The sequence below is a fragment of the Scyliorhinus canicula genome, chromosome 3 (assembly GCF_902713615.1).
Source record: "Scyliorhinus canicula chromosome 3, sScyCan1.1, whole genome shotgun sequence".
In the NCBI taxonomy this organism is placed as follows: Eukaryota; Metazoa; Chordata; class Chondrichthyes; order Carcharhiniformes; family Scyliorhinidae; genus Scyliorhinus; species Scyliorhinus canicula.
Window position 1 is genome coordinate 121,128,946 of NC_052148.1, and position 27,105 is coordinate 121,156,050.

General features: G+C 47.1%; 1 protein-coding gene across 4 annotated transcripts in view; it reads left to right on the forward strand.

Annotated features, from left to right (window-relative positions):
- The window catches only part of lnx1 (ligand of numb-protein X 1), a 290,347-nt gene that overhangs the window by 215,715 nt on the left and 47,527 nt on the right, over positions 1-27,105 (forward strand). For all 4 annotated transcript variants that reach the window (XM_038791172.1, XM_038791171.1, XM_038791173.1 and 1 more), the window contains 2 exons: positions 13,125-13,302; positions 24,507-24,738. In XM_038791172.1, the coding sequence (XP_038647100.1) occupies positions 13,125-13,302; positions 24,507-24,738 (410 nt within the window). The remainder of the gene's footprint in view (positions 1-13,124; positions 13,303-24,506; positions 24,739-27,105) is intronic.

The following is a 27,105-nucleotide window of genomic DNA, read 5'->3' on the forward strand; positions in this document are numbered from 1 at the left end:
GGGATAAAGCATAATTTGGCACTTTGCAGAGTGCAATATTGGGCAGGGTTGCACACCTGTAACAGAACCCCTGCCCTTCCATTTAAATTAATGGAAAGAAAATAAGGGAGGCTCCAGGTGAGTAATCTTCCCTCTACAGCTCCCCCCCCTCCCCCCCCTCCCCCCCCCCCCTTCCCTTCCCCCCCCCCCCCCCCCCCCCCCCCCCCCCCACTTGCTCTGTCCAGGTGGTGCATTACACCCATATCATAAAGCCAAATATTTATCCCAGATGCTGTTAGGGAGATTTTGTATCATTAATGTTCTACTCTACTACACCTTGCAATCTGTTGTAAGAACAAAGGAAATAGAAGCTAATGTGAGCCATATGACACCTTGAATCTGCTCCACCATTCATACAATCAAGGCTGGTCGTCTGCCTGAGCTCCACTTTCCTGCCAGTTCACATATGATGATGCAAAACATATAAAACTCAGAAGCATTGTGAACTGTGGGGATTCCAGTGTAGAACAGTAGTGGCAGGACAGGGTGAGAGCGCAGTTAATATTTTCTATCCGTTAATTATAAATGGAAGGATAGGCGCTCTGTTACAGATGTGCAACCCTGCCTAATATTGCCTCTGCAATCTGCCAAATAATGCAGCAAATGGTTAAGGTCCGGAATGCACTGCCTGACAATGTAGTGGAAGCAGGTTCAATTGAAGCCATTCAGAAGGGAATTAAACTGTTATCTGAAAAGAAAGAATGTGTGGTTTATGGGGGAGAAGGTGGGGGAATGGCACAAGGTGAATTGTTCATTCAGAGAGCTGGTGCAGAGATGACCGGCCGAATGGCCTCCCTTTGCACTGTAACAATTCTGTGACACCCTTGATTGTCCATCTCAGCCCCGAATAATAACACATCATCCATAAGCCTCTGAGGTAGACAATTTCAAAAGGTTCACAACCCCATGAATGAAGGAAATTCTCCTCATCTCAATCGTAACTAATTGACCTCTTATTCTGAGATATTGTCCCGTGGGCAAAATCTCCCATTTTGCACGGTAGCATAGTGGATAGCACAAATGCTTCACAGCTCCAGGGTCCCAGGTTTGAATCCCGGCTTGGGTCACTGTCTGTGTGGAGTCTGCATGTTCTCCCCGTGTGTGCGTGGGTTTCCTCCGGGTGCTCCGGTTTCCTCCCACAATCCAAAGATGTGCAGGTTAGGTGGTATGGCCGTGATAAATTGCCCTTAGTGTCCAAATTGCCCTTAGTGTGTTAGGTGGGGTTACTGGGTTATGGGGATAGGGTGGAGGTATGTGGGTAGGTGGGTAGGGTGCTCTTTCCAAGAGCCGGTGCAGACTCGATGGGCCAAATGGCCTCCTTCTGCACTGTAAATTCTATGAAAAAAAAGTAAACAGCATTTCAGTGTCTATCCTATCAAGCCCCATCTTGTGTGTGAGTCACAGTATACGCTATGAGCCTTTTTCATGCCCCCCCTCGGGTATGCTTTTGGAAGGGGGGAATATAAAAGAGGGTGGGTGTCCATCACAGTGCCTTCCCGCCCACCTCTAAGCTCACACCTGTAATATGAGGCATTTGCAAGCGCCAAAATCAAACCTGCCTGGGTAGGATTTTACATGCAACACACTGCATGTTTTGCAGCGGTGGTGGTGATCTGCCATTGGTCGGTAGCAGGGTCTTCGGGTCCTGCCATTGTCAGTGGGGTTTCTTGTTGAATGCAAATCTGCACGCCGGGAAACCCATGGCAGGTATGGGCCATTGGTGGGACCGGAAGATCCCACCAATATGAATGGCCAGAATGTTCCAGCCCCTGTGAGAGAGTTGAAAAGTATCAATTCCAGTAGTTTCAATTACTGTTTGTTAAAACAACCCTAAGTGCTATCATTAGGGCATTATTAATGTTTGGCTGCTTTCCAAAACCTATCATTATCACAGTTAGGAGCTATTTTTAAAGAAGATTTAGAGTACACAATTATTTTTTTCCAATTAAGGGGCAATTTAGTGTTGCCAATGCACCTACCCTACACATTTTTGGGTTGTGGGGCTGAGACCCACGCAGACACGGGGAGAATGTGCAAACTCCACACGGACAGTGACCCAGGGCCAGGATCGAACCCGGGTCATCAGCGCCATTATGCAGCAGTGCTAACCACTGCACTACCGTGCCGACCCGAATTTGAGAGTTATAAATTCACAATTTGATTGATAGCTCAAAGAGGTTATTAAAGCCATAGTTACCTTTGATAGGATTATAAATACAACGGTTTCTATTGATAGGGGATTAAGTACTTAAGGGGATTTAAATGTATTCAGTGGGCTTTCATGATTAGGACCATTTTTTTATGTATAGTGAAGGCTATAGTAGATATTTAAAGCTGTATTTTATTTCATCTCAATATGGCTATAAGGTCTGTCAATGTTGGGTTGGCTGCCGTGGATTGTGTAACGGCAAAGGGTAATGGGTAGGGGTCATAGGGCGCGATTCTCCGCCCCCCACGCCAGGTGGGAGAATAGCGGGAGGGCCTCCCGACATTTTTCATGCCGTCCCGCTATTCTCCCACCCCACGCCCAACCCACGCCACGAATCGCCGCTCACCGTTTTGTACAGCGAGCGGCGATTCTCCAAGGCCGATGGGCCGAGGGGCCAGGCCTTCACGCTCGTTTCAACACGGCAGCAAACACACCTGCTCGCTGCCGTCGTGAAACGGGCACCAGATGCCCGTTTGGGGCATCTGGGGGCCCGATTGGCACGTCAGTACCAGGGCCGTGCCAAGGGGGACATAGGCCCGCGATCGGTGCCCACCTTTTCCCTCCGCCACCCCGCAAGATCAAGCCACCACGTCTTGCGGGGTGGCTGAGGGAAAAGACGCCAACTGCGCATGCGCGGGTTGGCGTTGTCCAACCTGCGCATGTGCGCCCGACGTCATAGGCCGCGTCAGCCGGCGTGACGCTTGACATGCGGCCTTGGCGACCGTCGTCAAGGCCGCGTCGCCGTGACGCACGGGGCCGCGCTCCTTGCCCCGCCCGGGGGGGGAGAATCGGCCCTGGAAGTGGGCGTGAAGGCTGCCGTGGGTCACGGCCTGTCCCACGGCAGCCTTTATGAGTCTCCGCATTTGCGGAGAATCTCGCCCCGAGTTGTGATGAGCTGACATGTGTGGAACATGTGAAATAGGTGATTCGGCGAGGGTCTATGAGGGTGAAGGCTAGAGGACCTAATACGTAAATAAATAACTGGGACAAAGCAACAGGGAACTAAGATGGGTTTTGTAAACAGCCTGCCTTGGTACTCAGCAGAGGTGGGGGTTCCAATCTGTATCCGGCTCCAACTTGCACATATTCCTCCTGAAACAACGATCCCGCCATCTGGGCCACTTTTTGTCGGGGTGGGTGTAGCGAAACAGGAAATTCCCAGACTCCCACTACTCAGGAGGTTGGAGCCAAAATGCATTCCATTAGGGACTTGGCAACAATTTCAACGCATGCAAATGATAATTCCTGGCACAAGGGGACTGTCGAAGAAAAATGGTGGGAAAAGATTACAAAATAACATTTTAATTAACATGTTTATTCGAGGAGATTGCTTTATTCTATAATTGCTGTTTCTCAACTCCTTACCAAATACAGCACGTACTTTGTTATCAGAAATTCAGGACATGAGACAACAAAATGATAGTTATGTGCAGGTCTTCTGTAATGAAGAGTTTATTAGACTAAATTTCTACAAATATTTATCTCATCGTCAACAAGAAGGTCAGTTGACGCTGATGTCTATTACTGAAAATTACTAACAGAGGTTAGAGTTGCCGGAAGTGTGGCCTTAGACAGTGATGTAAAAATGTCAATGGAGAGTTGCTGAGTGTACTCAGATGTATTTCAAGATAAACAGTGTCTGCTCTGGGCCTGGATTTTATCAGCAATTATTCAGCTTTCAAGCACATGTTTATAAAATGATTTTCCATTCAGTCAGATTCTCAAGATAAAATCGTTTGTGCTCAGTAATATCCACACTGGGGAAATTGTCCTATCTTCCAGTTTTGAGGTAAATGTTAGCCCAGGCATTTGCAAATCAATGTAACAAGACTATGGGCATGATTCAGCTGCCTCACTGTGCCCAATTTGATGTCGGAACAAGACCATTGAATCTCGAAATGTCTCACGGGATTCAACACAATCTTGCGAGGCGTTACAAACTGGATCTCGCCCTCATTGGGCGTGATCCAGATCTGACAGCTCATTCAAATACTCAGACACTGGATTCACCCTGCATTCGGTACTCAATGACTGTGCCTGGGAGACCTTGCCAGGACGCTGTTTAGTACTAGTCCACACCAATATGGACCAGTCGTAACGACACCTGGGGGTCTTCCTGGCCATTGGAGATCCCTGGGTGGTCAGGGGCAGGACAGGGTTGCACCCTGGCACTCCCCTGGCACATTCACATTGCCAGCCCAGCACCCTGGCAGTGCCACCTGAGGACCCTGGCAGTGCCACCCTGGATGGCACTGCCAAAGTGTCTGGGGAACTTCCCGAGTGCCAGGCTGGCAGTGACAAGATGCCTGGGTGCCAATTTGCTACTGCCAGGGGTCCGGCACTGCCAGGTTGGGGGCAGGGTGGTGGATCCTAGGGGCCTCCCCAAGGTTGCATCATACCCATTATAGTTGACTTTGATTCTAAGCCAGAAGGATATGGGTTCATCTCGCACCACGTAGACTTGAATGCATAATCTAGGTTTGCAATTTAGTAATGAGAGAGTTCTGCACTGTTGGATGTTAACTAAGGCCTGAATCTTAAAATCTATCCCAATGTGCTTTAACTCCACCTTTATAAGAATATCTCCTACTGAACTAATGTGAAATTTCCTCCACCTGTCATCCCTGTAGTTATAATAACATAACTTGCAACAACATTGTGGACAGTTTGAACCATCTGCTAAGTGTTGAAACTCATTTCACATCATCCCTTCATGGGTTTTATACTTTTAAAAAATGTTTTAAAGTGCCCAATTCATTTTTTTCCAATTAAGGGGCAATTTAGCGTGGCCAATCCACTACCCTGCACATCTTTGGGTTATGGGGGTGAGAATGTGCAAACTCCACATAGACAGTGACCCGGGACAGGGATGGAACCCAAGTCCTCGGCGTCATGAGGCAGCGGTGCTAACCACTCCGCCACTGTGCTGCTCCTTATCATGGGTTTTATTCCATCAAGTTGGACGGTCAAAATGTGGCCCAGGACTCCATTTGGAAGGAGGAAGGCAGTGGCTTACTGCTATTGTTGCTGGACTAGTAATCCAGAGACCCAGAGTCATGCTCTGGGTACCTAGGTTCAAATCCTGCCATGGCAGATGGTAAAATTTGAATTCAATAAAGAAATCTGTCGTCCTTATCTGGTCTGTCCTACATGTGACTCCAGACCCACAGCAATGTGGTTGACTCTTAAATGTCGCAGGAATGGGCAATAAATGCTGGCCCAGCCAGCGACGCCCACATCCCGTGAATGAATTTTTAAAGATTTTTTTTCCTGTTCTTTGGGCAGGTCAGAATCGTAACTAGTATTGGAAAATCTTTTACTTGAAAGGCATAAGGTAAACAGAGAAGGCATTTAGATATAAACAGGATATTATTGCAGAGATTGCCATTTCAATTCTGAGATAAATGTTTATTTCTCTGAGCTATAAAGAAATGTGCGTTGGGGAATCTTAACCCAATATCAGATTGAAATTGGATTCCCAGCACAAAACTGAATAGAAATCTAATATAAATTGGACGTGATCAAAAAATGAGCAAGGATTACAATTGTGGAAAAGATAAAAACAATCATATTGGTTAATCTTCTGATGTTGGAACTTTGATATATTTCCTTGGCATAGTACTGGGAATTTTACCTTTAACACTGTATATCCAACCTATGCTAAAATATATGTAATTGGAAACTAGCAAATATCTGGAAGCTTGGAACGATTCAGTAGCATAAAACCTTCATGCCCATGGTAACCTGCAGTTGTACAGAGAGGGCTATAGTTTTTCAGATGTTGACAGGTTATCCTGCAATGTTTGTGACAACTAAGGGACAGCCTGGTATGCGAGGTAGAGGACGTGAAGATGGCTACTGTCAGATGTACCCCTACTCCAACACTTCAACTTTGACCTGGACTTTCATCCCATGATTGCGGTCGCCGAGTTGGGAGACCTCTTGGTTCACTGAAGCTGACCTTCTGACCTATCAAAATGGCACCCACAGATCAGATTTTCGATGGAGGAAGGGGAGGATGGATGAAATAGGAATTGTGGAAGGCGACCCCAGAATGAGGATGGAAAGGATTTAAGGTCTGCCTCTGTGCTCTGGCAGTGTGATTAAATAAATGAAAACAGAATTCTTCCAAGCCTCACACCCTTCAATTCCCCACACATTTGTGATGCACTAGCCATGCCAATTGACACCAACACATGCCCCATCCACTCTCATGGCCCATCACACCCTTGAACCATCTGGTATCCCCTCACCCATCCCCCACTGCCTTCATACCCCCTATTTCAACTTAGTGTTAACACATGTCAACCCATGACATTCCCCCACCACTGACCACCTTTTGACCTTATCCCTCTTAGTGCCAGATCACCGAGTATCCTTGGAAAGTTACTGACGCTTCTCGGACAGGTTTGGCAGCTTTGACACTTCGTGGACAAGTTAAACAGCTTTGACAGTTCCAGGACAGTTTGACAGCTGGATAGCTTTTTAACAGTTCCTTGACAGCTTTTACAGTTCCAATTAATTTGTGCATAAAATGGTGCATAATCATGTTGGGAGGGAGGTTGAGCTGTGAGGAGGATGCAGCGATCCTTCTGTGTGATTTGGACAAGTTGAGTGAATGGGCGAGTGAATGGGCAAATGAATGGATGACGCAGTAAAATTTGGATAAATGCGAGGTCATCCACTTTGGTAGCAAAAACAAGAAGGCAGACTATTATCAGAATGGCCATAAATTAGGAGAGGGGAATGTGCAACGAGACCTGGGTGTCCTTGTACACCAGTCACTGAAGGGAAGCGTGCAGGTGCAGCAGGCGGTAAAGGAGGCAAATGGTATGCTGGCCTTCATTGCGAGAGTATTCGAGTACAGGAGCAGGGATGTCTTACTGCAATTATACAGGGCCTTAGTGAGGCCAAACCTGGCATATTTTGTGCAATTTTGGTCTCCTTATCTGAGGAAGGATATTCTAGCTATAGAGGAAATGCAACAAAGGTTTACCAGTCTGATTCCTGGGATGGCAGTACTGACGTACGAGGAGAGATTGAATCAGGTAGGATTGTATTCGCTGGAGTTCAGAAGAATGAAGGGTGATCTCATAGAAACCTATAAAATTCTAACAGGACTGGACAGGGTAGATGCAGGAAGGATGTTCCCAATGGTGGGTATCTCCAGAACCAGGACCAACAGTCTGAAGATATGGGGTAGACCATTTAGAACAGAGATGAGGAGAAATCTCGTCATCAGGTGAGCCTGTGGAATTTGTCACCACAGGAAGTAATTGAGTCCAAAACATTGTATGGTTTCAAGAAGCAGTTAGATATAGCACTTAGGGCGAAGGGGATCAAAGGATTTTGGGGAAAGCAGGATTAGGCTATTGAGTTGGATGATTGGGCATGATCATAATGAATAGCGGAGTGGGCTTGAAGGACTGAATAGCCACCTCCTGCTCCTATTTTTTCTATGATTCCACATTCACTTTTAACAATCCAAAAGGGTGCATTACCTCTCCTAAAGGTGTCACAGGACCCTATCCACAGGGGTATCCTGGCTATCCAGTCTAATCCACCAAGTTCAGATCTGCTCTCACCTGTTCTAATCTGCGTACTCTGGATTCAACACTCCTTCCAAAATCCCACTTCAGTGAACATAGAACATGCAGTGCAGAAGGAGGCCATTCGGCCCATCGAGTCTGCACCGACCCACTTGAGCCCTCACTTCCACCCATAACCCAGTAACTCCTCCTAATCTTTCTGGTCACTAAGGGCAATTTACCATGGCCAATCCACCTAACCAGCCCGTCTTTGGAATGAGGGAGGAAACCGGAGCACCCGGAGGAAACCCACGCAGACACGGAGAGAACGTGCAGACTCCGCACAGTGACCCAGCGGGGAATCGAACCTTGGACTCTGGGGCTGTGAAGCCACAGTGCTATCCACTTGTGCTACCGTACTGCCCACCCAATGGAGGCAGCTATTGATTTAATTGGCCAGCTGCCTCAGTCAATTGTACATGCACATACCTGGCCCATCACCAGTCCCACCCCCACAAAGATGGGAAATGCCAGGTTTGGGGACAAGAATTTAAAATGTTGTCAATTTCTGGAATTTCTGTCACGCTGTAGAGACTATCCAGTGGGATGGAAATCTGTGCCTTACTCCCTGTAAATGTAGGCTCAGGGACTGGTCAAATGTCAGCAAAATACCCCCAGGTGTCATTATGCAGTGTTTGGTGATTCCCACCTCAAAGACTGTCACCCTTTGAAATATCCTGCATGGTCAGGCACTAACCAGTGATACCTGTGCTCAGCAACAAAGATTCTGAAGTTAAACATGGGTAGCGAACAGAAATTAAAATGTAACTGTTCCCAGCAAAAATAATAGATACATAGGGAGGTGGGGTGAAAGCATGCAGTTAAATATAACAGAAAACACAAAATTTGAGGACTGTAACTGCTACTTATTTCTCAGAGGCCAAGTCACGGGAACCCTGTTGTAATTGTGACCTGCACATGTCAACCCTTCAAAAATTTCCAGTTAGGAAATCAGGGAAATGTGGTTTTCTGACTGAAAGCTATTTTTTTGGTAGACTTTAATGATCTGGATTAAGGTACACAGGGCACAAGTTCAGATTTTGCAGATGACACAAAACTTTGGAATGTAGTAAACACTGGAAGATGATATCTAACTTCAGGAAAACATAAACATGTTGTGAAATGGGCAGATACATGGCAGATTAAATTTAATGCAGAGAAATGTGAAGTAACGAATGTTAGTCGGAGTTACAGGAGAAAGTTATCCAGCTTTGAAAGGTTGCAGGAACAGAGAGATCTGGAGGTAGATGCTTTGAAATCTCTGAGGCTGACAGGACAAATTGAGAAGACTGTTTAATAAAAAATCAAATGGGATGCTTAGCTTTATTAAAAGAGGCAAAGTGAGGGCAGCACGGTGGCACAGTGGTTAGCATTGCTGCCTACGGCGCTGAGGACCCGGGTTCGAATGCCGGCCCTGGGTCACTGTCCGTGTGGAGTTTGCACATTCTCCCCGCGTCTGCGTGGGTTTCACCCCCACAACCCAAAGATGTGCAGGTTAGGTAGATTGAACACTCTAAAAATTGCCCCTTAATTGGAAAAAATAATTGGGTACTCTAAATTTTTGTTTGTAAAAAGAGGCAAAGTGAACGTGAGATACCCTCAATTACGACACAGGAGAGAAATTAGGTAATTCAAAGGCTTTAATCATCTGAGAACTGAACAGCAGCCGAGAAGTGTGCTCATCACATGCTGCCGAGTGAGCCTCATTTTATATACCGTTTCCTGGGGGCGGAGCCAGAGGCGGAGTTCCCCAGGGTTCCAAGCCCGGTCTTAAAGGGCCAATGCATTAAAGGTAAGGTACCGTGACAGCAGCTACTGATACCATTCATCACAGAACGAAAATCAAAAAACAAACATGAATTAGGAGCAGGAGGAAGCCATTTCTGTCCCGCCATTCAAAAAGGTCATGACTGATCTGATTGTTGCCACAACTCCACATACTTCTTACCCTCTAATATGAACATGTGAATTAGGAGAATGAGAAGAATCTGATCCAAAACTTCACAAAACACTAGTTAGGCCTCAGCTAGAGTATTGTGTTCAATTCTGGACATCACACTTTGGACATTATGTTGAGACCGTGAAGACTGTGCAAAAGAGATTTTCTCAAAGGGCATCAGGAATGAGGAACTTAACAATTATGTGGAGAGACTGAGAAACTAGGGTGTTCCCCACAGCACAGAAAGGTTAAAGGGAAATATAATTCAAGTGTTGAAACTCTGATGTCTTTTGATATTATAAATAGGCAAATATTGTTCCCAGTATCTTGAGGACAGATTTAAGGTGTTTGTCAAAAGAACCAGAGGCTAGCAGCGCGGCCCCGTGAAGAACGGCATCGCGGGTTTAGCGATCGTCGCTAAGCCCGCGCACCAAGAGTCACGGCGGCTGACGCGGGCTGTCATGCCCCTAAGCCGCCCCGCGGACTGATCCTGCGGGGCGGCGGAGGAACAAAGAGTGCGCGGGTATTGGACCCGCTGCCCGCGATCGGTACCCACCGATCGCGGGCCCATGCCACCGGCCGTGCTAATCGGTGCCATGGTTGTCCGGGACGGCACTTTGCGGCCGATTTCACGAACGGTGAGAACAGGTGTGTTTGCGTTCGTGAAAACGGCCGTAAAGGCCTGGGAACTCGGCCCATCGGCCAGAGTGTCGTGGGGCGGCCGTGGTGAGGGGAGAATAGCGAGAGGTCGGGAAAAATGCCGGGAAGGCCCTCCCGCTATTCTCCGACCCGTCGTGGGCAGCGGAGAATCGCGCCCATAGTTCTCGGTGGTAGAATTTCTGTTTCTAGTTAGTACACACAATTTTTCAGATCAACATTTGGAAGAATTGACTTTATTCCCAACTTCTTATTTTTGCCCATTTCTCTTCGTTAGGACAATAAATATAGCTTTAAGGAATTTCTCTTTGTACCGGTAAACATTAGAAATAGGGGATAGTTTTAAATGTGTTTAATTTACTGTTTCGATGCTTGGAAGGGTAAAGCCTATAATTAAATTCAAGCGGGACAAAGGTGTTTGTATGTGTGGGGGGTTAGTTAAGTTCCAACTGTGTTTCTAGTGTACTTAGAGAGGACTACGGTGTGAAGAATAAATAAAAGCCATAAGCATGTGGGGGTTGCTGAATAACTGGAGGTTCTTGGAAGGATAAAAAAAAGATTTTAAGTTTTAGTATAGCTAATTTGATTGCAGTTGGGAGACAAGAAATTGGGGGGGGGGGGGTGGTATTGAACAGCTCCCAACTCTGCTAGGAGAAGCTGGACAGGACAAGGGGATTGCAAAGATGCAAGCTTCCTAAGGAACAAGATACAATCCCGATTACCAGGAAATTGGGACAGAAGTAATTTCTTAAGACGATTGACGTTACAAGAACAGAGCAAGGTATTGCCCAGAAGAATTCAAGGAAGAGTGAGCAAAGTGTTCTGAGTTGAAGAACCAATTGCAGTAACCATTTTTAAAGTCAGACAGCAGCCTTCAAAGATAATGTAACGTTTGATGTAATTTTAGTACAGTCTAGCAATTGAGAGTTAAAAGAATTGTGAATAGTTTGTAGAGCAGCAAGACAAATAAATCCTTCAATGCTTGGTATAAAATACTGGACTGGATTTGCTGTTAAAAGTGGAGCAGAGATTCTGTTTATAAGAGTAAAACTTGGACTGGTATTTGGAATGCAAACCGCTAAGGAAAAGCATTATTGTGAGAGAAGATTTTAAAGCATGTTTTTGTGAGTGGAGTTTGGAAACTCTAATGCGGCAATTATCTGGGGTTTTCTGAGGAGAAATCCGCATACACTAATAGGAAGACTAATAGGATTCAGAATGTAATGTGTGTATTTGACCACAGCTAATCTGTATGCTTAAAAGGGACTTTGTGTTAATGGGACCGTTGTAGTTTAAAATGTACTTTAATCTGTGTTAATCTTATGTATAATGATCCAACTTTTCCTTGTTGTTAAAACTAATTAGCGGTCTTGTTACTTTGTTCCTCCACGTTTTAATCAAAATAAGTAAAAGTTCCAATCCTTTGAGCCAGGGTTTCATTCTGAGATCTTCCCACCCAGTTAGAACATCAACTGGGATTGTAACATCTTGAAGGCTCTATCTTGTAGCCTCAAATGGCTACTCTTGATGTATGAACCTAGATAATGAGTGTTGGTAGGTTTTTCACCAATTATGACTTTTTTTTAACATGCCTACAAGTTTATTTCTATTAGTCATTACTGGATAATAACCAGCTGTGGGATTTTGGATGATATCTTTACACTATCCTAGTCCAGACATATTGTGGCCAATTGTCAGCATAACTGCTATCTCAGTACAGACCAGAGATCAAAGCTTAGATTTTCCATTTGGGGTTGAGATCCTGTCATCGGGACAAGATTGGGGTCCCAATCCTTCATTGTTTTGGGAACAGTCACCCAACGCGCGTTTTGGTTGAGTTGGCTAATTAATGACCAGAGGGTGTGCTTATCATCCAAGTAAATTTGGCAGCTGGGCTCCCAAGTCTGGAGGACCAATAGGATAACCTCCAATTATGATACACTACCAATTGAGGAGCTGCCAAGCCTGTGGACAGAGGGAGAGAGGACAGCTCACTGGAAGTTTATTTTCTGACTGGAAAATTCCAGTCAGCATGGGAGAGGGGTCTTAATAAGTCTAATCTTTTTCTCAGTTGGCTATCCGCTGTTTGCGGTCAAGTAGTGATCTTCACTCGATCTGACCTTTTCAAAAGGGGTAGGAATGTGCTGACAGGCAAACATGCTGCCAATGAGAATTTTGGGCCTGTTCCCCATCAAGCCCCTCCCCCGTTGACCGTTGAAAATCCTGCCTCAGATGTGAGGCCTTCTGATCTGCATGACTGAGTGATGTGCCAAATGATGCCTTTATCCACTGGGTCATTGGACGCTGTTCCAGTATTTTACTTTCTTCTAAATGAATTAATCTTCCAATTGTGAAGTAATTTGTTGCTTGGATAGCTGAGCTGAATAAAACCATTCAGGATGAGCCATATTTCTTTGTGTTTCACATTTAGCAGTTTTTGCTGAATCTGTACTGCAGCCATCTGGCGATGTTAATTGGAAGACTAATAGGTGACACAAACTTTACATGCAGGAGGGACAGAAACACAGTGTGATAGTGAATAACTGTGGGGGTGTATTGCTGGAAAGAACAGAGAATTCCAACTGCCAGAGAATTCTGGTCACTATCCCATTGAATGAACATGACTATGGAACCAGGTTATTGGGTTAAGCTATGATGGTATATAACAGCAAATTGTCTATGTCTTCTCTAGAACTTTCTTCATGCCTTCACATGCCATGAAAAGATCATCAGTGTTCGCAAGGAAGCCCATGAGTCCTTGGGAATGACAGTATCAGGAGGTCTACAGAGCAAAGGCTGGGATCTCCCAATCTATGTTACACATGTACTTGCCGATGGGTGCTTGGGAAATGATGGAAGAATTAAAATTGGTAAGCAAGAGTTTGTTATAAATTATTTATGCAATTGTATGTTTTGCACAATATATTTATTAATCATCTGTTTATCGTACATGCATAATCCTGCTGGTGCCGATGGTGGGAAAACTCACCCAAGGGGCTGGTTTAGCTCACTCAGCTAAATCGCTGGCTTTTAAAGCAGACCAAGCAGGCCAGCAGCACGGTTCGATTCCCGTACCAGCCTCCCCGGACAGGCGCCGGAATGTGGCGACTAGGGGCTTTTCACAGTAACTTCATTGAAGCCTACTCGTGACAATAAGCAATTTTCATTTCATGTTCAGCTTCTTTTTAACCATTTTTTATTTCCACGTGATTCACGCCACAATCGTGGCAGTTTGCCTCTGATTCTCTCCTCCAAGGAAAACGTAGTCTCTACAACCAGTGAGGCGCTTCTTTTAAACACCTCCCCAAGTTCCAAGTTCAGCCAGGGGGATGGTTGCCAGGAAGACAGTACCACGTTTCACGGAAGGAGTTCTCACCAAACTCCTGGATGGTGTGGAGCAGAGGCGTGGCATTCTGTACCCACGATCGGCCCGACGTCCAGCGGGCATAGCCACCAACCCTATCTGAGAGGCTGTGGCCACGACAGTGAGTTCCAGCTTTCTCCATAAGATGATGGGGCTCCAGTGCTGAAAGGAGACGAATGACCTTCTTCTTGAAGCCAGGGGAGGTCTGCCACCTCATGTCTCCCGCTGCACTTCTTCACACACCCATTACACTCCACGGTGATCGCGCGCCCAGTCACCTCACCAGTTTCAAACACTTGTCAGGGCGACCCCATTCCCCATTGTGCACCCCCCCCCCCCCCCCCCCCCCCCTATCCTATGGAGGAGCCCAGGGGCCTCCGGCAACCAAAGGGAGAAGAATGGGCAGGAGCACAGCCCAAAGCTTTCCCCCTTGAGCAGGCCAATCACCCTATCCCCGCAACTCCACCTAACCTTTCGAACATCAAGGGGCAATTTAGCACGGCCAATCCACCTAACCCGCACATCATTGGACATCTCGTGCCCTCTGGCTTCAAACTGCATCTTGAGTATCCGGATTCATTCTGACTGACTCATCCCCCCCCACCCTATGTGAGGGTCTTCAGCCCTCATGATGCTGGGAACCAGCCCTTGTCAGAGTCCCCAACTCTTCCCATGGAGCCTGGCATCTCACAGGACCCCACACAGGGACCTCACATTCACCCCCTGTGCTGGCCCAATGGATTCACCTGCTCCCACCCACTTCCAGCTGCCACTCCAGAAGGGCAACCCCTCAGCAGTGATACTGCCACAAGCCCAGCAAGGAGCACGGGGACAGCTGCCAGTCCCCTTTAACCTAAAGGCTCACAGCCATGAAGGGCCTCTGAGGCCCTACCCCCTGAGATGGCAATACTGAACCCCCCCCCCCCTTCAGCCCCACGTTGCACTTATCTGGGTCCCCCATGTCCTCTCCAGTGTACCCTCTGCAATTGACACCCTGGAGGCTGGCAGTGACCACAGTTCTCACCTCCGATATCATCTCCGGAGGTGAGGTCACCAAGTTTTTGTTTTTATACAGCTGTAGTAAATCGTGCGGGCATAATGTCACGCCAGCACCCAACGGATATTCAGTGAGGGAGAAGGCCCGGCAAGAGGGCTCGCTAATAATATCTTAATGTATTTAAATTAGGTTCCTGGGATTCTCATTACACCACTAACAAGGGGCCTGGAAAACCGGGAAAAATCATGCTTCCCAATTCTCTTTTTCAATTTTTTTTCATCCCATTCTTAAAGTTACAAAGCCAATCCACAGAATTGAGGAAAACCTTTAATCCATCTCATTGCTTGCTCCAATAATTAATTCAAATTCAAATTGAACACAATTCATGGTCTCCACAAGAGAGATATACAAGATCCATGTTAGAATTAGAATTAGAATTAGAACAATACAGCACAGAACAGGCCCTTCGGCCCTCAATGTTGTGCAGAGCAATGATCACCCTACTCAAGCCCACGTATCCACCCTATACCAGTAACCCAACAACCCCCATTAACATTATTTTTTAGGACACTAAGGGCAATTTAGCCTGGCCAATCCACCTAACCCGCACATCTTTGGACTGTGGGAGGAAACCGGAGCACCCGGAGGAAACCCACGCACACACGGGGAGGACGTGCAGACTCCGCACAGACAGTGACCCAGCCGGGAATCGAACCTGGGACCCTGGAGCTGTGAAGCAATGCAAGTGAACAAGAAAAGGCATTGCACTTCACCTTGGGCTTGATCTGATATTTGATTGTAGCCAAAATGTGTTTCCTAATTCTCACCGCATTTGGTGCTCACTTTGCCATTCTCACTGACAGTTAAGGCAGGCTGAAAACTACCCCCCACAACCTTTGCTAACTCTTGACTGCGGTATCTTTGGAAATCTAGGCAGCGAATTTTTCAAAGTTTTCAGAGGGGGTTGGAAGTGCAACAGGATTTTACTTTCACCCACCACTTTGACCTTGCCATGACCTTGCCCCCAAACGGTAACTGGTCGTTTTGAGAGCGAGAGCTTTGGGCAGTTACTAACCAAGCAAGAGGGATCAAATTATGTTTTGTTTACAATCCTCCAACTCCACAGGGAACTTTAGATAGCATTTTAAAGGTAATCAACCCCTCTTAAAATTCCCAGGAATGTCAGGACTATTCCTAAAAATGCTATTGGAGTGTAAATGAGGAAGTCAAAAATTGTAACCTATGTCTAAAATTAAGGTTAGATGGGCTGGAATTTCAGCAAGATCCAGGTTCTGCCCTTAATTCAGACCCCTTGCCATGACTCTGTCCTTTAGAGGTCTGGTATTTCTACAATTGTTCAGGTAAAGTGTCAACAGATTTTATAAAATCATAGAAATAGGAGCTAGAGTAGGCTGCGTGGCCCATCATGCCTGCTTCACCATTCAATAAGACCACTTGATTGTGGTCTTAATTCTTGTCTGACTGCCCACACTATCACATCTCCAATAATTCTTGACTCTCTTATCAATCAAAACGCTGTCTAACTCAGCCTTCAATGAATTCAATGGCCCAGCTTGCACTGCACCCTGTGAAACAGAATTCCTCAGAAAGAAGAAATACCTCATCACCATCTTAAATGGGAGACCCATTGGGCGGGATTCTCCAACCACCCCGCCGGGTATGGGAGAATTCCGCCCATTATTTTTAAACTGTGCTTCTGGTTCTAGAATCCCCTATCAGAGGAAGCACCCTCTCAGCATTTACCCTGTAAAGCCCCCTCAGAATCTTATGTTTCAACAAGATCATCTCTCAATCTTGTAAACTTCAATGAATATCGGCCCAACCTTCTCAACCTATCCTCATAAGACAAACCTTTCATCCCAGGAATCAACCTAGTGAACCTGGTCTGAGCTGCTGCCAACACAAATATACCCCAACTTAAGTCAGGAGACCAATACTGTGCACAGTACTCCAGGTGTAGCCTCGCGAGTGTAATGTAGCAAGACTTCCCTACTTTTATATTCCATAAGGCTTCCTAATAATATTCAGTCTCCTCGATTCATCAGGCCTCCCATTAATTGATATAACCAAAATAATAATCTCTGCATTGGATAGGCCTATCCTTTTCCTTATTTTTGCTCAGATTAACACCCAGCAATATTATGTTGAATTTCCAATCCAAAAATGGAAATATAATGGGATTTAAGGAGGTTTCATGGTGCAGTAGGTTGCTTACCTCTGAGCCAGAGTTGAGTCCAACCAGTTCAAGCCCCACTTCAGGACTTGGAAGGCCACATAAGGTGCATTCTTAACGTGGCCAAGCAGGTTAATTATCAACCTGCAAATCCTTCCAATATGGCTGGTTTAGCTCAGTGGGCTAGACAGCTGGTTTGTGATGCAGAAAAAGGCCAGCAGCGCGGGTTCAATTCCCGGACCAGCTTACCCGAACAGGCGCTGGAATATGGCGACTAGGGGCGTTTCACAGTAACTTCATACTTGTGACAATAAAAGGTTATTATTATTATTAGGTGGTAAGTGCAGGAGAGGTCAGGCATCTACGGAAGGCAATGGCAAACCACTGGAGTACCTTGCCAAGCATAAATATGGAGCAGCACAGAGGTCCATGCCTTTCAGGGCATGTTACTGGAAAAGAGAGAATGACATTTTGTTTATGTTCCACAACAATGCCTGAATTACTATAGATGCTTCATTCTTCTCTTAGGTATGAGTTTATGATGAATGCGAATATATAACATGTCGATGTGTTCAATGTTTGTCAATGAGCAGAGGTGGCATTCATTTTGAGCATAAACACTTTTTCCACCACTTAGCATAGAGCTCTCCAGTTTTTGCATGTTTCCCTCCAGAGGTGTCAGAGCCATTGGGCGAAGGAAGGGGCAGGGTGGAAGGGCCAGACCCTCGATTTAATGGCAAATCCCTTTGAGCCCTCCATGCAGACTCTAACCAATGGGATCAACTAATGCCATCCAGCAGGATGAGGAAAAAAAACAACTAAACTGCGTGTTGCCTGGGGGTGGAGGTACCTGCTGAGGTCAGCAGTGTTGGTCTGCTGAGGTGCATGTGGCCTTAATGCCAGAAGAGATTCAGTGACCTGATAAGAACGGCCAGAGTGATTCATCCTCTGTATATGTTATTTTGTGCCAATATGCTACAGGGCACTGTGAATGCAAGAGGCACATCAGCTTGGTTTAGCTCCAAGGCGGCATGATGCAGCAAAGATATTGGTATTAGCACCAATGTCAGTGTGCATTTATCGATTCGGTCCAGTTGGAGGGTGAGTGGTTAGCAGCCTGTATAGATGAGGAAGGTGGTCAGAAACTATGCTGCCAGGTATTCTACGAATAATGCATCAGCACCATGCATCAAATAAACTATAACAGTGCGAGTGATTGCGATGGCATACTTATTTTCGGTAAACGTGATGCCCGTGAATGAAGCCAGTCAAGAGGAGTCATGCCAAATATTTTTGTACTGACTCCATTTGAGGAGAAGGTTTTGATTATGTCTGGGTCATCCAGGTCTATTGGCAGAGGCAAGATTAGAGGAAGGTATGGGTGTTGTAAGATGGCAGGTGGCAGAAACTGATAGAAAAGGGGGGTGGGGCAAGTGGGAAGTGAATGGGGATTTGGTATGATGCAAGAAAGTCAAAAATCATGTTTCAGAGCTGAAATCCAGGAAACCCCCATACTCAGAAGCATTAGATGTAGCTACAAGTGTTTATGGTGCCTGCAGAGTCTCATCTCTCATGTTGCACATGACACATGTTGCTGAGTTTTGTGACTTTGTGCAGCTTTGGAAACCTTGTGATAATCTTTAATCCCCTTACTTCTGTCTCGCTGTAGCAGCTGAAGCCTCTTCTGCTGGCTCCCTCTAGATGATGGGCCATCACTCTGAAGAAGGAGAGGAACTCTCGGAGGTTGTAGAGTCACATACTCTCTCTGTCCCAAGCATCAGCACCGATGCAGACAGCTCAGGGCTGGGCGGGACTGGAGCATGCACGGATTGGTGCAGCTGCCAGAGAGTGTGGTGTAGCAGGCTGCGGGTAATCAGTGGAGCGATCCAGAGACTGATTCCAAGTTGGATGATGAGCTCTGGAGCCTTCCATGAGGTGGCAGATGCTGGATGTCCAGTGTGAGGTTCATGAAGGTTTGGCGGACATACCAGATATATTGTGTGCTCTTCCCCAAACAGTGGAATTATCCATCCAAGTTCTGTGCACTGTTTTCACCCATTCTTCAGAGCATCGGTTTTCCTGCATGGACAGACTGGCAACTGTCCCTGGAGAGGAAAATCCAGTGTATTGCAAGCGCAATCATGGGTATGTGCTCTGACCTGCATTCCATCGCCCTGACTCTGAGCTCTAGAGCCAAGGCAATCGGGGGCATGGAGCATTGGCACAGATCCTATTCCTGGGACCTCATGGAAAGGCAGGGAGGGCCAAACGTTCTTTGTGGCCAAGGATGAGCACCAGCTGCCAGCATCTGGAAGCACCTCTCTGAGCACTTCTGATGGATCAGTGTCGCCCTCGACCATCCACCATTGACACAATCCTCATGCAGTGCCAAGCCACAGAATCCTCCTGCCAATCTGTCAGAGTCTTCTGATGTGGTGGGCTGCTTAAAGCCACAGCCCCACAGAATGCCCACCAGCATCATCCAGTTCAGCCTCAGTCCAGTACAGCTGCAAGAGAGCGGATTGCACTGTGCCGGAACACTCAGAAACGCATCAAAAAAGCTCCATAGTTGTCACCAAGAGGTGCACATGGGTACCTGTGAATGTTAAGTGCCACAATAAGTCTGTAAATAAATCCTGACCTCATTGTCCCTCATGCAGAGGTTTTTTAAAAATATGTTTTGACTGTGGAACATCTTTAGTGAGATAGAGGATAACTTTAAACACTTTGATGCAGGGCAGGATGCTTCGACTGTCAGTATTTGGACAGGGTAAGTGTGTTGACAAGGCGATAACATGAGTCGCACATTGCACAGGGAAGAGGTTTGAATACGTGCCGCACACGCATCTCTGAGGTGGGAGGGCAGCACGGTGGCGCAGTGGGATAGCCCTGCTGCCTCATGGCGCCAAGGTCCCAGGTTCGATCCCGGCTCTGGGTCACTGTCCGTGTGGAGTTTGCACATTCTCCCCGTGTTTGCGTGGGTTTCGCCCCCACAACCCAAAAGATGTGTAGGTTAGGTGGATTGGCCACGCTAAATTGCCCCTTAATTGGAAAAAATGAATTGGGTACTATACAATTTTGACAAAAAATAAATAAAATAAATCTCTGAGGTGGGGACTTTGGAAACGTGAAAAGTCTGCTTATTAAGGTAGCTCTGGTGTCACGGGCATGCATGCGATCATATCCAGGGCCTTCCACTTGAACATCGCCATGTTCCTTCACCTCATCCTCGCCCTCATCCTCAGATGAATGACCCCTATCTACCGAGCCCTCATCCTCAAGGACAGCCTCTCTTTGGTTGTTAGGTTATGGAGGGCACAGGACAACACAGACTTGAGAGACATACGTGATGAGGTGAACTGCAATGCCCCCCCAATCTGACAAGGCATTTTAACCTCATTTTCAATATGTTCAATCATGGCCCTGGTGCTTCTGTGGCTGTCATTGTATCTCCTCTCTGCATCTGTTCCAGGGGCTCTCACTGGTGTCATAAGCCATCTCTTCAATGGGTGTGGTAGTCACCGCTGATGCGTTTTACGGTACTACAGGTAAGGGGGTAGATCCCTGCCTTCTGGCTCCGCCCAGTAGGTGGAGTATAAATATGTGTGCTCCCCGTACAGCAGCCATTTCGTCAGCTGCTGTAGGAGGCCACACATCTCAGTGTAATAAAGCCTGTAATAATTACTCTCTACTCTCGTCTTCTCGTAATTGATCGTGCATCAATTTATTACACTGAGTTTTTCAGAGATGGACCTCCGCATCAAGCCGGATTGCCTGCAGCTGCATCCTCAAGCAGACAAAGCCAAAAAGGACTTTGGACATTGGCTAGCCTGTTTGAAGCGTACATCGGGTCTGCGTCAGACACAATCCCAGAAGCACAGAAGCTCCAGTTCCTTTACAAGCAGCTGAGCTCCAAAGTTTTTCCCCTCATCCAGGACGCGCCAACCTACGCAGAAGCCATGGGGCTACTGACTACATCCGCCAGCACCTCTTAGAAGGGGCCACGCTTGACCTCGCGGTGACCAAAAAACTAGCGCTCTTGCTTACGGTCGCCTCACGCAACGTACAGGCCTATGACCCCGACCGTGATGCCACCCCCCCTGTGCATCGTGGACCCCGCTGATGTCCACCCCATCATGGACCCCATCAGCGACCACCTCCAGCCAACCCCACGCCTCTGCCGTATGGCAGCCAACCAACCCCGGGGGACCCAAATGCTACTTCTTTGGGCAGTCCAAATGACCATCCTGTTTTTCTCCCCAGTTTTGACCACTACCACTTGGGCTCTCCAGGGGCTGTTGCTGGCCTCGATGATGCCTTCCCGAAGCAGCCGCTGGACTTCAGACCTGATGAAGGTCCTGTCCTGGGCGCTGTACCGTCTGCTCCTGGTGGCGACGGGTTTGCAATTCGGGGTTAGGTTTGCAAAAAGGGAAGGCAGGTCGACCTTAAGGGTTGCAAGGCCGCAAATGGTAAGGGGTGGTAGGGGCCCGCCAAATTTCAGGGTTGGGCTCTGGAGGTTGCACTGGAGGTCCTGGCCAAGTAGCAAGGCAGCGCAGAGGTTGGGGAGGTCGTAGGGGCAGAAGCCGCTGAACTCCACGCCCTGGACGGTGAGGGTGGCGATGCAGTACCCCCGGATCCCCACAGAGTGGGATCCGGAGGCCAGGGAGATTCTCTGGTTAGTGGGGTGTACGTGAGGGAGCAGATCCTTACCGTATCGGGGTGAATGAAGCTCTCAGTGCTCCCAGAGACCAGCAGGCAGGAGATCTCGTGCCTGTTGACCTTCCCCTTTGTTGAAGCGGTCGCAAGGTTGTGTCAATCGTGACTGAGGCGAGACGCGGCTGGTCATCGGCGGTTGCAGGCAATGAGCGGCTTGATAAGGTACCCGACGTGCAGGGGTCCTGAGGCGGGTAAGATGGCGGTGCCCAAGGGCCGCACGTGTCCTGGGGCAGGCAAGATGGGGCGCTCATTGGTTCTGAGAGAGGCAAGATGGTGGCGCCCACGGGCCGCATGTGATCCGGAGAGGGGAAGATGGCGGCGCCCACTGGCCGCACGTGGGGGGAGCCGGGACAATAGCGGCGATTAAGCGGGCCTGGCACACTGCAGCGAAATATCCCTTCTTGCCACAGGCCTTGCAGAGGGTGCTCCGCGCCGGGCAGCGCTGTTGGGGGTGTTTTAACTACCCATAGAAGTAGCATTTAGGCCCACCCGGGGTTGGTTGGCTGCCGCGCAGCACAGGCAGGGGGCTGGCTGGGGGCGGTTGCTGATGGGGTTCATGATGGGGTGACCATTGGCGGGGTCCATGAGGCACAGGGGGGGGGTGGGCCGCGCGGTCGGGGGCATAGGCCTGAACATTGCTTGAGGCGACCGTAAGTGAGAGCGCTAGTTTTTTGGTCGCCGCGAGTTCGAGTGTGGCCCCTTCTAAGAGGCGCTGGCAGATGTAGTCAGACCCAGTGCCCATAACAAATGCGTCTCTCATCAGCAAATTCGAGTGTTCCGTGGCCGAAATGGCCTGACAGTCACAGTCTCTAACTAGGATGAGCAGGGCGCCAGAAATCTTCCACAAACTCACCGGGAAGTTGGCGCCGCATGGAGAGGAGATGCCTGGTGTGGATCTTATTTGTTTGCTGAGCGTAGTTTTCCTTCAGTAGCGCCATGGCTTCTGCGTAGGTTGGCGCGTCCTGAACGAGGGGAAAAACGTTGGAGCTCAGCCGCGTGTACAGAATCTGGAGCTTCTGTGCTTCTGGGATTGCGTCCGGCGCAGACCCGATGTATGTTTCAAAACAGGCTAGCCAATGTTCAAAGTCCTTTTTGTCGTTTTCTGCTTGAGGGTGCAGCTGCAGGCGATCCAGCTTGATGCGGAGGTCCATCTCTGAAAAATCTCAATGTAATAAATTGATGCACTATCAATTACGAGAAGATGAGAGTAGAGAGTAATCGAGGCTTTATTACACTGAGATGTGTGGCCTCCTACAGCAGCTGACGAAATGGCTGCTGTACAGGGAGCACACATATTTATACTCCGCCTACTGGGCGGAGCCAGCAGGCAGGGATCTACCCCCGTACCTGTAGCACAGGGGCCTTACCGTAAAACACATATATATACAGTATATACATCAGTGGTGACTACCACACTGTCCATCCAGGTGCATGGGGCTGGTGAATAGGTCAGGCACCTGTGCATTTCACCAAATGACGGAGTTGTGGCCTGTGCTCAGGTACCTGGCAAATATCTGCAAGATCCATCACTGATAATCACAGATCAGCTGGATGTTCAAGCCCTTCCTGTTATTAACGTGCTGGGCTGTCTAGCAGGTATCTTTATGGTTCCCTGTATCCTGGGGGAACCTACAATCGCTGCAAACCCTCTGGTTTTATCTAGTTGACTCTGATTGATCAGTGTGAAGGAGATTTAATTCCCTGAACTTTGAAACATAGCAACATTGAAGATCTTGGTGCAGTGGTGTATAGTAGGCTGCATTATACCACGGAGATCACACATGTTGCCTGAAAGGAGCCTGTCGTGTGGAATTGAGCGTGAAAGTGACCTTAGACCTACAGCCTTCAGGTGACCTCCACTGCAGTTGAAGGAGATCTCCCCTGCCAACATGCTACAAGTAATGTGACTGTGATGCTTGAGAGCCTGAGTCACGCTCTTACATTGCGTTTTGGACATCAGTAATAGCTCAGTCTCTGCTTACATATTTGAGGGCTGCATAAGTCCTTCTACCCCTCTGCTAAGTCCATCTACTCCCTCTGGGTCTGGAGCTGCTCTGGGCACCTTGATGCACCACCAGTGCATCCTGGGCCTCCCGGTCTGCTCGTCTTCCTCACACTTTCATCCTCTCCCTCATCCTCCCCTCCTTCCTACTGGAGGTTGTGCCTCCCACTGAGACCGGTAGCCCCATTTTTGAGCAAGTTAAAGGCCAGGGCATTGGCCAGGGTCTAAATGGAACCCTCAGCAGGAAGAATAAGGCCTCTAATTAGGATAAGTTTGAAATGCTAACTCTGCCTCTTGCATGAGGCACTTCCAGCAGTTACAGGACTCTGAGCTGCTAAGCTGAAACTCAGGGCTCAGTGGAATCTTTAAACCAGCCCTAACCAGCTGCCTCATAAAAAACACAAACCCTATCTGGCGTGAAAGACTCTGGAAGCATTTTATTGCAAATACTATGAATTATTTAGGTCAATTGCTTTCCAAAATTAGTGGGATAATGGTGGGAACGTAACCTGATGTCATCATGCTCGATAATACATCGGTGTGGGCGTGTAACACTCCAGAGCATTTTATTCAGTCCATGGTGTGTGAATACAACTGTAGTTTAGCATTGGAAAGTCTACCTGACTACGAGCACAAAAGGACTGATTAAGTTTATAATTTTTCTCTGTACTGGTAAACACCATATGCAATATTGAATGAAACGTTGTTATCCCCATAAAGAATGATTCTCTGAAGCAGAGTAACATGCCATTTGGAAGCTACGAAATGTATTTCAGTATTTCATATTCTGTTTGCTCTTAGGTGACATTTTGCTGGATATAAATGGCATTGAACTAACTGGTATGACACAAAGTGAAGCAGTGTCCACCATAAAGCATAGTGCTGCCTCCTCTTCTGTTGTCTTCAAAGCTTTAGAACTTAGGGTGGCAGAAAAAGACAATGCCAACAGCCAACTGCCTCTTAATGTCAATCAAAACAGCTTACCTGAAGATGACTGGTCACCATCGTGGAATATGTGGCTAGGATTGCCTCGGTAAGCATGTCGATTATGTATTCACACCGTACCCAGTAATATTTGTCTGTTAATTGCTGCCTTTGTTTGCCAGGTTAAATCGTTTACTCTAGGAAATACACAGGCCCAGATTGGCACTACTGAGGGAAATGACTTGAGTTAGGAAATTTCCTGACTGTCCAGACCTGCTTTGGTAGAAAGACCCATGAATGGCAGGGTTTGGGATAGAGCCTGGAATGCAGCCCATAGAAGCAAATTGAAAGTGACCACAGAGTGGATGAATGCCGAGGCAAACTGGTTAAAATCTGCCCACGGTTCTCTGGGTCTTGGTCCCAGCTTGCACACACCCTCATCCTCCACCTCAGACCCTCAAGGCCCCTTTATACCCACAATGCCAACTCATGCCCCCCCCCACCCAACCCCATAGCTGCTTGTAGTCCCCATACCAGCTCATGCCCATTCTCTCAGTATACACTATGTATGTACAGAACCAATAAGACAGATAATAACAATGGTATGTGTGGAACTGTTCAGGCAAAAAAAAATTCACAAATCTTCTTTTGAAGAAACAGCTTTCCACAGCCCTCTAAAAGAATGAATCAGACTTGTAGTTTTCATGCATCATGATAACATATGCATATATGCTAGACTGAGAGTCTAAACACAGAAAAAGATTATATCAGTTGGTGATGCTTTGACAAATGGAGAGAACTGTTGACTGTTTGATTGACATTTTTAAGTGTTATAATATGTTGTTTTTTCTGTGATCTCTTTTGTCACTGTTTCAATTTTAGTTGTACAAGGTTAAGAGGTGTGAAGTGTTTGAAGCACCTGTTATTGCAGATTAATGGGGTTTTTTTTAGATCTGTAGAAGCAGCAGGCCTCATCAAAATAATAAATGTGAATGGGTATTTCTCTTTGAGCAGTTCCACACATGCTATTATTACTATGTGGTGTATTGGTTCTGTACAGGGTGCATATGCATACTTGGTGGATGAACATTGAAGAGTCATAAGTTGACATTGAGACGGCAGAACTTATAAAGGGCTATAGGGGTTGGGAGGTGGCATAGGTTGGCATGGGTTGGTGGGTATAGGGGCCATAGGGCATGGATGGGGCAAGAGTTGGCACTGAGTTCGGGGTATAGGAGGGACATTGGGGGAATGGGTGAGGCCTTTAAAAAATATTCCGGAATCCAGGCTACGGTTCACTACATCTCTGAGGGGATGTGAACACTTGAGAAGCTTGTCGCACTCCACAATAATTATGGGTGTAGGATATGCCTACCCCCGCATTGCAACTGGCCAGGTCAAGAATACCGGGTACAAGCCTGCTATGTGCACTTTTATCCTATCCTCGTGAACATTGGGGATGCTGAGAATTGGAGGGGGAATTCTAGAATCAGGTTCTGCCCGGCGTTTTCAAATGGCTTCAAAGTCCTTCCAAATCCCAGAAAATCCAAGTCATAGTTTAATTTGAAATACACGGGAAACATTTGTAACACGTTTGTTTAGCCATTTTTTCATCATCATCTGAAGAGTTTCAATAATGAATCTCAGGCAGGCCAACCAAGGTGCCAGAGAAGACAAGCAATAGGAATTACGAGTTGTGCGAGTGAAGCACTTTTTATACTGGAGCCGTACATTAATGACTGGATTTTGGATTTTAAAAATGTTAGCTGGGACCCAGATGTGGAAGTTCTACCCCTATTCCTGACAGATCCAATTTTTTGCCAGTAGAGGAAAAGGAGAAGGAAGTGATTCAAACTCAGCATGGTCATTTTGAACTCAGTGCTGACTCCAAATAGACTTGCTGTTGCAATCCACAATGTGAGAATTAAGTATTGATGGAGTAGACATGAGAATTCCTGAAGGGCAGATAAGGACATGTATAGTTGTCACAATCTGAAATGGTTTAAATGCTCCACTCTTTACATTTCACCTATGCTGCTTCACTGCATACTTGGGTGAAGGTGGATCAGTGACTGTGACGTTGAGAAAAGCAGCTTTGTGGGTTGTGCAGTCTGTGAGTCGTGGGAATATTCAGCTTCATCATCATTAACTCAATGCTGTCACAGCCAGTTATCTGAAAGGTGACCCCAATCACTTAATTGTCACAAGTTAGGGACCTTCGTCTATTAGAATCTGCTCCTGTTATATGCAGCTAACAGAGACCCAGATTTCCACTCCAATGGAGAATCTCTCTGTGGTGGTGTAAATAACAGAATTGCTTGCAAATCACAAATCCAGCCTCTGAACATGACACTACCTATTTTCATGGTGATGGGTGCATTTCGTGCAAGCATGATTTACAGAACCAGCTGCCCATCTAAATCATCAGCTGCCTCCACAGAAGTGGGATTTTGGTGGGTCGGGAGTATGAAACCTG